Raw genomic sequence first — 13174 nt, forward strand, 5'->3', positions numbered from 1 at the left:
CGTCTTGGCATTAATGAATAACTTTAACGTTATAATATCTGCTAATTTTCTTAGGAATACATTGTTTAATAACTCACAGATAGCAGGACAGATCGGGATCTTCGTGTTTAAAAACATCAGACCGCAACCCAGAGACTAAAACGCCTTCACAAGATCATAATAGAGTGCCGAAGTCATGACGTCACTTTGTAGGCCAACCCGGAAGTTAGCGGCGCATGGGTTCCCTCGATCGAAAAGCCATTCATTTTTCCCATAGACTTTTGGAAAATCGCAAAAAATAAGATCTGTGTTCAACAAAGAGTTATGAACCTTACACGTTTTGTCTATCAAGATAATCTTTATAAGTTAAACTAAAATGTATACATTTTGAAGCCTAAATAAAGCCGTCAGATATAAAATGCTAACGGTATGCTATAAACGGACTACAGCGCACCGGTCGCGGATCAACGTCATCATCAAGCTTCCTCAAACTTTATTTAAAAAACACGCTCGCTCATTATGATCTGCGCTGTTTATGGACACTTATCCACTTTTTCATGAGAAATATTGCCCATTCGTTATTTCCAAAAATGTTAGAAATGTTGTTTACGCGTGCCTCTTTGAGATTTTTTGTTAATGTTTTATTTATTTCTTAGTTTATAATTTCGTTAGTTTATATAAACCTTAATATTATTTTCTTTGTGATTAAGGTTATTATGCATGATCATTGCGGCCCAAATAAACTTTAAAGATTATCTTTCACTGTATTATGTTTGATTGTATGTTTTTGCATACCATTTGCTAATTCGCCAGAAAAAACATCTCAGAAGCCCTAGCTATTGCCGAATCAATTTCCAATCGTATGTACTTTTTCTTACTTAGACGATAGAAAACCATAGATCGAGGAGAGAACCACTATAAATCTGAACATAACAGTGCAGCTTAGATGCTGGTTTACTTACCGGTATTGTAAGGGCCAGCATGAGGGACAAGGTTTATCAAGTCTCATTAAGTAAAACTATGGAGAGATATAGGAGTTAAATAAAGTGTTCTATGTATTTATAAGATAACTATACAATCTCTGAACAAACAGAACACAGTTAAATTCCAAACATTTAATATAATGGTTATATATATAATTATATTTGTTGAATTTAAAGAGAATTGTCCAATAGCATCAATGCTTAAATACAATATATTATAATTAAACCATACATGTTCCCTAAATAAACCATATATACTAATTTTGTTCACATTTTCTATATATTTTTACCTGGTAATCCACAAGCCCTAATGTGAGAGCCTGTGTAGTAAATTTTATCTCACATTACTGTGAGCTGACTGGTGTATAGTTACAATAGTATACAATAGTTTAACATTTAATTTTTGGTATTTGTTAGACAAGTGACTTACAGTGCATTCAAGCCATAGATATCAGCGTGTTCTCTGGGAATTAAACAAAAGTTAACAAAATGCTCCAATCACTGATCCACAGAAACACTGCAGCAAGTTTTGTAGTAAACATCTTTATTTTCATAAAATAAGTAAACTGAAAACAAACTATATACTATATAATTCACATGACAAGTCTCTACAGGGAAAGAAGGTATTTTTGCAACACAATGTGAACGCCCACATGGAAAATGCAAGTGCAAGTGTGTATAGTTGTGGCGAATTTTAATCAAGGTCCTCAAGGATGATTTCTTTGGGTCTCATCCATCCAGCAAAGTATGTAATGGAATCCTCAAAATGAGCAACATATTCACACACAGCACTGAAAGTATCCCTATCTGGCAATCCTGTCTCCATTCGAATCACACTTTCACTCATCTGAAAAGCTGAATACCTGTCATGACAGTTACTCGTTTGCCTTTGGAGTTAGTCTTTGAGAAGCTGAATCTCTGTTATGGAATGTTCTAACTCAATCTCAAGCTGGATTCTTCTCCTTCGTCCAGACTGCAGCTCTTCTTTAGTTGTGCTTTTATTTGGTTGTTCCTCAGAATTGATAGTGAGGGTTTGATCAGCCGGAGATGGTTCATCATCTTTGTCAGCCATAAATTGTAGCCATTTCCTCCTCTTTATAAATGGGTGGTGGAACATTTTTAGGCACATCAGCCCTATCCTGTCTCAGGGAGTATGAATGATCTTCCAAAATTTGTCCAGTGGGAACATCATTTGTGGATATAAACAAAACGGGGACATTTTATCCCCTGCAGGAAAATGACAGCTGCAGATGCGAGAATGGACACTGGGCATCCGGTCAGCTCGTCTAAGGATAAATTCAAAATAAGCAGTGTTAGTTTTATGGAAGTTACACCTTTACAAATTAAAATTACAAAAATCACACGTTACTATTAAAATAACAAAGATTAATATCATTGTTATCTAATGCCTAACTAGTGCTGTTTACAAATAACTACAATCATTATTATTAGTGGGTAAAGCAAAGTTGAATAAAAGTCAATAAACCAGGTATTATTTTGAATATTTTAATTAAACACATTTCTCGAAGTAACGTTAGCCTTTAATAAAACTGCAGCGGATCTAATCTATTAAACAGCAAAGTAAACAAGCTTTAAGATAATTTAAGAGAAAGACACAGGTAAGTTATTTTAGCTGTTGATTTTGTAATGAAAAACGTTTATTCTTGCTTAGCCTTTTTAATTCCATCTGACCGTCAAAGTATCATATCATTCGCGTGTTGGGCAATATGCACCATTAAAGTTTGGTCGTGGTCACATTAAGGCAGTAAATACGGTGTTCACATGGAAATCATCGTTGTGCTTACCTTACGGCACTAACAGTCTCCGCTGGGGAACATCGGACGGTAAACGAGCATCTTTCATCGACGACTTGTGGTTGCATCTCTGGACAAAACAAAACATGTCAAACTACAGTCTCTCCACAGTACAACAATATTTGGAAAAACTACAATTTGAAAAGACTAAATATATAACGTTATGTATTAACTGAAAGGTAAACTTCTGAGAACGTGAGGCTGAAAGGCTAGTGACAGATTTCCTGTCATGATGACGTCTAAACTCCCCGCCAAGGATGTAGTCCCTATTAGCAACTTGTTAGCAACCACCGTTTTTTAAGGCACAATAAAGTTTAAAAAAATCACAAGCAGATTATAACTGGTGTATTTTATGTCATAGAACAAAACGTGAAAATATTTAGAGGTTTTGTTAACCACAGACCTTATTTCAGGCGATTTAGCAAAAACCCATTCAAAAAACCCATTGACTTCAGGGCGAGGGAACCCGTAGTGCTAAAATGCTAACTCACTTCCGCGTTTTAGCCTACAAAGTGACGCCATTACTTCGGCACTCTATTGCTAAAGATTTATAGGTTTGTTCGACTTCATGTGGCGCTGCAAGAACCGACGTGCGGATGACCCCAAGGTGCCGCGAGAGCGATTCGAGGAATCATACGGAGAAGGGTCATTTCGAATCGCTCTCGCGGTACTTTGACGTCATCCGCCTTTCAATTCTGGCGGCGCTGGATGAAGTTGAACAATACTTAAAGTTTTTATTTTTATTGAAAATAACATTTACAAAACAACTGAGAGAGTCAGCATAGTATACAAGTGTGTAATACAAATATTAGCTTCAGTTTGGCACCAAATTATATTAAAATCAGCTGCTACGTCCACTCTGAAACGATAACATTACAAAATGTAATTGGTTTAAAAAAAACTGTAGAGTTGGACACATAACAGTAAATATTATGTTATGAAATAATGATTTAAACAGTTTTTAATGTATGTATTTTGTAACAAAAACGTTTAAGGTTCTCGTTGCCAACCTACATTTGAGAAAAGAATTGTCCTTCGAGCCGGATTCGAACCAGCGACCTAAGGATGACAGTGTTCAACCTCTACAGTCCTCCGCTCTACCAACTGAGCTATCGAAGGGCTACGTCATATGGCGCTAGTAAACGCATCTATGACCTTTCCAGTTTGATATCTGACTTTTTATAAAACACTTAATAACAGGACTATATAAGATACAAAAATTATTCCAATATTTGAGTTGTTTTGTACTTAGAAAAGCACAAGGAACTTCGTGTGGATTTCAACACGCACAGATAAAGAGATTACAAAAATTTCATTGTTACTAACCAAGTTAAAATTCAACTATTATATTATTAAAATATATTGCTACATATCAGACCGCTAACTGTCATATACAATTAATATAGATTAAAAATGTAAAGGTCAAAATTTAAGGATTTCTTTGTTTTTTTATTCAGTTTGACGTACTGTAGTGTAGAAGTACTGTAAATGGGAGTGGTTATTTGTGGCTCCTGTCAATCATCACAAACGCTCTGCTCCTATTGATAGATGCAGCTGTCTCTTGCCTTGTCTACCCAATCAGGAATCTGTTTTTAAATAAGACCACCACCTGTCACTCACAAATTACATGCTAGCACACTGGTATAAGCCGGGTACAGCGGGACCATCTAGAATCAAACAAATGTATTTATCATTCTTAAAAAGAAAATAATGATCCTGTAAGGCATTCATGATATATCATTCATCCTATCCTATCCATCCAATTCCCTTACATTCCTAAAAGAAATGGCATCCCACCAACACACATCAGATTCCTTAAAGAGACAATCGTAAAGCGCATCTGCTTTTAAATAGCAAATGAAGTATGTTATGCCACTTACTTAGCTTTAGTGATGCTGGTTTTCATCTGTGTCAGATGAGACCATAGTCATAAATCCAATAGGAAATGGTTGGAGTATTATATGTACAGTATGTATAAACATAAAAGAGAAAGGGCATGACTCAAAGTATTGTTTCCCAAAGGATGGCGGTGACTATAGATTTCCAACATAAGAGCCTGGTAAAATGTTAATGAGAATTCTTGGTACACAAATAGGATTTGGGTAGACGCCACTGAACACTTGGTTGCCTTTGTCTGTTATCTACTATCTTGTTACCTTTCACATTGTCTTAAGAGATTAATAAAAATCTAGAATAGCATATAGACCTTATTATCCCTTAATGCAAATTCTCATTCTCTGGAATTTTGGAGAAAATTCCAATTTGGGAATTTAAGGAAATTATTTGGAAATTATGGATTATTTTTACAAGCTGCATCGCATACCAACTTAAGCTTCCTTGAAATTTGACTCATCTTCATCCGCGTGCCACAATTCCCATATAATTTCCATGGAAAGCTTTCAAAATTCCCAGACTCCGAGCATAGAATTAAACAACTGTTGCTAGACAATAAGATCAGTAGCTTGGTTAGCCCTACTCATACATGGTGTGAAACAAGATCCTTGCCAATGGACAAATGGGCCTGTGCATCTGTTTGGGGTCTGAAATAGGCACTCTTCACACCACAAAGGTTTTAGGGTGGTAGAGTCAGAGGTTAGAGGTCAGGGTCTTGGTATAGAGCTCTTGGCAGAACAAAACAAAGAAAAAAATAGATCCTTAATGCATCTGTCCAAACAGCTTACCTCTGTCTCATTCAGCGAAGGTCACATGGTTAGGGCGGACCCTATAAAACCACGAGGCTTCCACAGAGACCAGCTCACTCCTATCGCTCTCTTCCTGAACCACAAGCTGAGCATAAAGTCAAATTCCCTCTCTTCCCATAAAACTCAGAAGTAGCACCATGTGTGACACCGAGGAGTTCTTTGAGGAGTATGAGGAGGAACAGGAGGAGGTGAACGAAGAGGAGGAGGCTGAAGAGGAAGAGGCTGTGGAGGAAGAGGCAGAGGAGGAAGAGCAAGAGCAAGAAGAGGAAACAAAGGAGAAAGAGGAAGAAGATGAAAAGGAGGCAGAAAAGCCCAAACCCAAGATGTTTGTTCCCAACATCATAGCACCAAAGCTTCCCGATGGAGAGAAGGTGGACTTTGATGACCTCCACCGCAAGCGCGTGGAGAAAGACTTCAATGAATTGCAGTCTCTCATCGAGTTTCACTTCAACAACAGGCAAAAGGAAGAAGATGAACTCGTAGCTCTAAAGAATCGCATCGAGCGACGTCGGGCCGATCGTGCCGAGCAACAGCGCATCAGAACCGAGCGAGATAAAGAGAGGCAGGCGCGCCTTGCCGAGGAGAGGGCACGCCGTGAGGAGGAGGCGGCCAAATTGCGTGCAGAGGATGAAGCCAGGAGGAAAAAGACCCTGTCCAACAAGGGCTATGGAGGGTACCTGCAGAAAGTGGATCAGAAGAAAGGCAAGAAGCTGACGGAACGCGAAAAGAAAACCAAGGCTCTCATGGAGCGTCGCAAGCCCCTCAACATTGATCATCTGAACCAGGAGAAGCTGGCAGAAAAAGCTCTTGACCTCTATAAGTGGCTCAGTCAGCTCCACGCAGAGAAGTTTGACCTGGCGGAGAAGCTAAAGAGTCAGAAGTATGAAATCAATGTCCTGCGTAATCGGGTTAGCGATCATCAACGGGGAGCCAAGACAAGCAAGACCTCAAGGAAAACCTGGAAATAAATTTGATGGATTAACAGATGCAGAATAAAGTGAACTAAACGGTTTGTTGGAAACACAGTCTCTTATCAGACTTTGTAGGACAAAATCTATTTTATTTTTATTGAAAAGATCTTCATACACATTCATTTTACATATCACACATTTTGTTGTGTAAAAGTTTGGACTTACAGAAAGCTCATACTGTACAGTATTTTTGCTCAATGTCTCAATGTGAAGTGACAATGCTGCCTCATTCATTTAATTGATGTTATAAAGTTCTCACTATTTAAAAATAGATTCATAAAAATACAATCAAATGTTTTAATTATATGTCTTCATCAAATTTTTGGACCCAAAGATGGTAAATATTAACCACTATTATAACATATTCTGAAATAAAGCAATTTTTGACTAAATATGCATATTGTTTCTGTCACAATTTGATAAATCACTAATATACAATTTTAAAAAAATTGATAGAATATCAGCATTTACAAGCACTGGAATAAAACACAAAGTTTTAAATGTGTTAGAAGTCTTTAAATGAAAACAAGGCACATTGGTTACATATCGTGTCAATCATTAAACAGTATTTCAGGAGTTTAGTAAAGTTTTGTGCTACCTTAAATGACCGGAGTTCTTTTCATGCTGTTTGTAAAAATAAATATTTTGCCATATAAAAATGCAATAATTTCAACTAAGGCACAGCTAGAACATTTGTTTTATCTATTAACCTTATTAAATAAAGACAAGAGTGATTTTTATTTCTAATTAGTAACCTACAGTTACATTTGGTCCATTATTATGTTTACCAAGAATTTAGCCAGCATAATTTATATAGAAAATCGCTCCATCCGAAATCGCCTACAGGTACTTCCATACTATATTATAGTAGGGGAAAATCAGTAGTATGTCCAAAATCACAGTATTCGAAAAACAGTAGACGTACAGTAGATTTTGGAGGCTGCGTCCGAAACCCAAGGCGGCTGACTTGTTGCCTTGCTGCCTCATGAGGCAATGACTTCGGAGGCAGCTCCCAGAAATGCATTCGGACAGCCTTTATAGGCAGCGTAATGGAATTCTGTTTAAAATATAAACAGAGAGCGCCTTTTGGTGCTATTTGTGCTCCAGCCGTTTTCTTGGCTGCCATTTTATTATTTCCGAATTCGACCAATCACATTCATTGAGAATTGTGGGATAAAACGATGAAGGTATCTCAGCAGACAGGAAGTAATCAAAACATTGGATTCAGATGTACCTTGATGACTTCCTGCCTTGGAATGCTGCCTCCGAAAGTAACATTTTAAAGATTTCGGATGCAGCCGAAGTGTGCATTCAATGAACACTTTACAATCCCATGAGACCTTGGAGGAGGAGTCACCCAACAAAGCAGCAGGAGAAGTGTCGTCATATTAAAAAAAGCGGTAATGCGGCTCTATTCAAATGTAAATACATAAAAAATCATCTTTTTTAGTTTATTTAACTCATTCCCCGCCATTGACGAGTTATCTCGTCAATTATGAGTTAATATTTAACTAATAATATGCTTTTCTGGACGAATTTCAAAGTGAAAGTGTAATACCGCTTTTATCCGCTGTAAAACAGAATTTATCAAAAACGGAAGTTAAAAAGAAGTAATGGTTTATTTTAACTGCCTTTATGTTTGATAGTCATTCTGAGTCTGATCTCTAACATAAATTCCTTTACAAAAACGCAATTTTTTAAGCTTTTTCCTCAAAATGTTGTATTTTTGAAGAGAAATATCCATATTTCAGTGGTTAAATTAAGTGGAAAAAGTAAATATATAATGAAACGTTTTTTCCCCATTTTGTTTGTTTGTTTGTTTGTTTATTTATTGTTTGTTTGAAAGCAAAGGGTGTGTTCTTTAATTTGATATAATTTGTATGTTTATATATTTATAGAAGATAATTTTTCCTGCAAGGAATTTTGTGAAACTTTTGTTAAAATCACAAAAATGCAGGTGGGCAACTTTTCTCAAAAAGGCTGGCGGTGAATGAGTTAATGTTTAACTTGTTAACCAAGTTAAAAGCTCACTTGGCAAATGTAACACGTCCAAATTTTATTCAAACTACCCACATTCATGTAGAACGTACCATTTTAACAATCGATGAGTAAGTACTTTATCTATTTCATTACGTACTGTCACCGTATGCGATTTCAGAAACAGGGAATAATTTAAATGAACTTCCTGTTAAAAATATAGGAAAAAATGTGTGTACTCATTTAAAGGAATTGTAACTTTAGCTCATCTTATATAAAATGCATACTAAAGAAGAGCTGTTAAACATACATCTCTACATAGTTTTAATGATACATCCAACGGTGTACAAACAAAAGAGTCATTCCAACAATTTCCCAACATAAACCCAATCTAAAGATATTATTTTTGATAAGTTTATACTAAAATATAAATATTAATGGAGATACAGAATCAAAACCATTTTATCAGAGTTAGCCAATTTTTCAAGACTTTTTCATATCTTAGATCTTTATTTGAGATCCCGATTGTTGCTGCTGATCATTTTGGGGTATGATGTTCCAATGGAGTGCCCGTATCTGCAGACCACAATCTCCATCACATACTCGTTCACCTTCACCTTAACATTAGTCGAGCGCTCTTTGGACAGGAGAAAGACAATGGTAAAAACCGCCACCTCAAACTCCGGGCTGACGCCAATGAAACAAGTGCTCTCCGGCTTGACCAGACCGTTCCAGCTGAACTGTAGGTTCAAGACGTGATCGTCTTCATCAGGCTGTAAGATTTATCAGAAAGAAATCGATATTACCATTTTGTAGTGTTGCTTTAACAGTTCAAAGGTTATGGGTTCAAATGTGCACATTTAAGTCTAATAAATGTATTTCAAAATGGTTATATGATGATCAATAAAAATGCTTTTAAAAATATAACTATACATTGACAGGTTCTTGTATGTGCATATAGACAATATAGAGCTACAGGGATGTCTAAAAACCAATAATAATTTTCATTTCAATACCTTATCCTTGTAATCTCTGGCCTTGTATCCTTTGTAGTCCACCCGATTTAGTTTCTCATGGTGATAGAACTGGATCCAGTTATGGAGGCCCATGATCTCCTTGCCAAACTTAACTTCTCCAACAAACACATGTTCAAACCCACAGGAATCATTACTGCGTCAGAGACCAGAGAAAATACAGAAACATACAAAGAGCTCAGATGCAAAACATCACCTCCATCAAAAAAATGTTAGATCGTTTTGCATCTGAGCTGATAAATCAGGTGTATTGGTGTATTGGAAAAATAAAAAAAGAGCAGTGCTAAACACTGATAACATATTAAAAGCATCAAATTTTATTTTACAACTCACCCTCCAGTTTTGCCTCTGTTATAAAACTTAAACCAGATGTCATATAGCTGCCTCTTAAACTGCTTTGGGTCTGACTGGGCGAGACTTTTGCGTACGAGGTATCTGTGGGCACACTGAAAATACATTATTAATTTTAATTTTGGGGTGAACTATCCCTTTAAGTGTGCATAAGCAACAGCTGTGGAAAAAAAAAACTAGTACAGTAGATGTACAGATAACGTGACACATGAATCAAATGCATAACGGATGACAGAAACAGGACTGGTGGGTAATAATGTGGTAAAATACCTTCATAACTTCAGTCTTCAAAATGGCATTCAGGAAAAGATCATTCTCACGAAGTTCATCTTCCGTCACCTGCTCAGTCACTCCTGTAGCCATCTCATAATTGTCCAAAAGACTTATAAAGTCTAGGGAGAAACAAACAAACAAACATGCCTTCAAAAGAATAAACATTTTGCAAGTTACAAGAAAATACTATTCAAAATAATAGTATACATTTATGCATAAGGATTTGAATTAATAAGCAAGATGATATATGCCCCATGGCCTTCTTACAGGCATACGTATCAATGCTTTTCAGCTTGTCTTCATTGACATATGAGAAGAGAGGAGCTCTAGCATTGTCCTTTGCGTTATTACTGCCCTTGGCAACATACCCAGCATTCCCCTGTATAAAAACACAAAAATACAATCCAGGATGATCTCTTCAATCCATATAAAACAGGTTTAACATCTTTTGTGATCAGAGCCGCCAATATTATATATATATATATATATATATATATATATATGTATATATGTGTATGTATGTATATGTATATGTATATATATATATGTATATATATATATATGTATATATATATATATATATATATATATATATATATATATATGTGTATATGTGTATATGTGTATATGTGTATGTGTATGTGTATATGTGTATGTGTATGTGTATGTGTATGTGTATGTGTGTATGTATGTATGTATGTATGTATGTATGTATGTATGTATGTATGTATGTATGTATATATATATATATATATATATATATATATATATATATATATATATATATATATATATATGTCACATGTCTGTACAGACGCCTTCAGCAGTAACAACATAAACAAATGGAACAAAGGTAACTTCCGGTAAACTTCCGCAAAGAAGCAATAACAATAGAGTTCTTAGAATAGTTTATTTCTGACAACAAGCCAAATAAATAACAAGTAGATTCATTCAAATCGTAGCTAAATAGTATCAACCTCTCGTCTTTAGAAAATTAAAACGTTTGTTATTTTAGACGAGGTATTCAGTGTAACCAAAGTTAACCAAGACCGGAAGTAAAGTTCCGTCCAGATGCGTACGACATGTCCTTTTCTCTGACCTGTAGATTCATTTTATAATCTTTTCCAGGTGTCATGCGGTTCACATCTAACTTCCACATCTCATTCAGCACATCTGAGAGCTCATTATTGATGTCTTGACTGCAAGAGAAAACATATAAGATTAAAGGTTTAAAAGTCCGTGTGAAGAAAGAGAACAAATAAAAGATAATTTCACACAAACAAGACAGTTCCAGTGCATATTTGCAATGCAATCGATGGGAACCACCCTTCTTTGTTTTTCCTATTGTTCTTCGATACGTTCCTACTTTATTTCCAGAAAATAACTGGGAATAGTGGCGAAAAAAATTAGACTCGTTTCACTGACATTCAACAAACTGTTTATTACAGCCAGCCAAAACATCTTGATACACGTCAAACTTTACTTCTTCACTACTAGTTTATAAACATTTGATTAACAAAGTTGTGTGAGACATTTAAACTAAGTTAGCGTTAAATGATAAACTACCTGTTGCGAAGCAACACACACTTGCTATTTGTGAATGAACTTGTTGCATTATTTTCCTTACCCTCTGGCCATATTCGCAGTCTAATCCACCGTTCAGTTTAGAGGAACACGTTAGTTCAGATGAACAGTAATGATGATCAACTGGTTTCGATGAATGTTTACACGCGTACTATCAAACACTTGGCGTGTTCCTCTTCATGCGATGATGCGCAAACCGATCGGTGTGTGACATCATAGTTCCGCGAGATCGAGTTTAAATGGTACTACTGCGTATGATTTGCGAATTGCTCTCGCGGTACTTGATGTTGTAAACCGCCTATGGTCTACACCACGCCTTGTGTTTACTAATGAAGAATTCGACCAATAAGGTGTTAGAATAGGAACGCTTCTTTCATCCGATTGGCTGTTTTTTACAAGAGGCGGGATTATATTTTTTACCGTTGCAGACGGACGAAAGTAGGGAAGGGTCAGGAAGGGAGGGTCTGAATGGGACATGTTGCAACGAGATAATAACCTTCTGTTGTACTGTACTGTAAAGTTATATTCAGTCATCAAAATATCAATATAAACCTATTTTTGTACAGTCTATGATATAAACGTTAGAATCCCATTGTCGCTCATCATTAACGTATTTAAATAATAAAAAGTATTTTTCATGAATGTAACAAAGTAAAACATTGTACAATAAGGCATATCAAAAATAGTTTTCTCATTGCTTATTTTTGGTATAATTATTTGGAGATTATGAGAAATGCATTTTATATCATATATGAATTTCGTAATCATTATAAAGTGCATTTTTCCATAATGTACTGATGGTGCTGTCGAGCTCTGTTTGATCAAATTTCTTGTATACTGGTAAATATCTATAGCTTTGCTTGTATTTGCTGAGTGTGAAAAAAGAGATATAGAAACATTTCCTGGGACTCAGGAATTGTAGACCACCAGAAAAGCCAAAAAAGTCTATCAGTTTGTACAATGCACTTTTTTTATTTAGGATTTATATCAAATTAAAAACATGCATTATTTTGCATTAAAAGCATGCATTAAAAGCATGTATTATTTTGCATTAAAAGCATGCATTATTATAACAAAGGCTATTGCATACACTTGATAAACATAATTATGATACTTAATGGCACGTTATAGAAACAAAGCAGTAATGATACATTTAGGCCATAACCTAAAGTGGTACCTTTTTCATTGTGTTGACTATTTCTTCTTGAAAAAGCAATACTGCACATTTTTGGTCTGTGACAGATATGCAGGATCACATTTTGGATCAAAATCACATTTTGCTTCCACTATGAAAGGAATAGCACCTGAATGCTTATATTGCACTCATATGCAGTTCAATATCATGTTATTTTATGATTGATGACTATATCAGACATTAAAAAACAAATAAATGATGAATATAATAACTTTATTGTATTATATGGTAATTGTTACGCACCCATATGTTGCAACAGGGATTGGTGTTGCAATAGTTGCTGTTTCTGTATAGCTCAGGGTGTTATCAGT

The 13174-nt window shown here is 35.6% G+C and overlaps 2 protein-coding genes and 1 non-coding gene across 3 annotated transcripts; 1 reads left to right on the forward strand and 2 right to left on the reverse strand.

Moving 5' to 3' along the window:
* Positions 1–3807: 3807 nt before the first annotated feature.
* On the reverse strand, positions 3808–3895 carry trnay-gua (transfer RNA tyrosine (anticodon GUA)). Its single transcript is given in 2 exon segments — positions 3808–3843; positions 3859–3895. It is a non-coding gene; the product is annotated as a tRNA-Tyr (tRNA).
* Positions 3896–5530: 1635 nt separating this feature from the next.
* On the forward strand, positions 5531–6841 carry tnnt2c (troponin T2c, cardiac). The gene has a single exon (XM_065289888.1). The coding sequence runs from the start codon at positions 5616–5618 to the stop codon at positions 6444–6446; it is 831 nt and encodes a 276-aa protein (XP_065145960.1). The 5' UTR covers positions 5531–5615; the 3' UTR covers positions 6447–6841.
* LOC135779168 (uridylate-specific endoribonuclease C) lies at positions 6532–11812 on the reverse strand. Its single transcript, XM_065289887.1, has 7 exons — positions 11712–11812; positions 11184–11283; positions 10352–10463; positions 10082–10203; positions 9794–9906; positions 9443–9596; positions 6532–9199 (listed from the first exon to the last, which is right to left on the reverse strand). The coding sequence occupies exons 1-7, from the start codon at positions 11720–11722 to the stop codon at positions 8936–8938; spliced, it is 876 nt and encodes a 291-aa protein (XP_065145959.1). The 5' UTR covers positions 11723–11812; the 3' UTR covers positions 6532–8935.
* Between the last annotated feature and the right edge of the window lie 1362 nt (positions 11813–13174).

This window comes from Paramisgurnus dabryanus, chromosome 1 (assembly GCF_030506205.2).
Source record: "Paramisgurnus dabryanus chromosome 1, PD_genome_1.1, whole genome shotgun sequence".
Taxonomy (NCBI): domain Eukaryota; kingdom Metazoa; phylum Chordata; class Actinopteri; order Cypriniformes; family Cobitidae; genus Paramisgurnus; species Paramisgurnus dabryanus.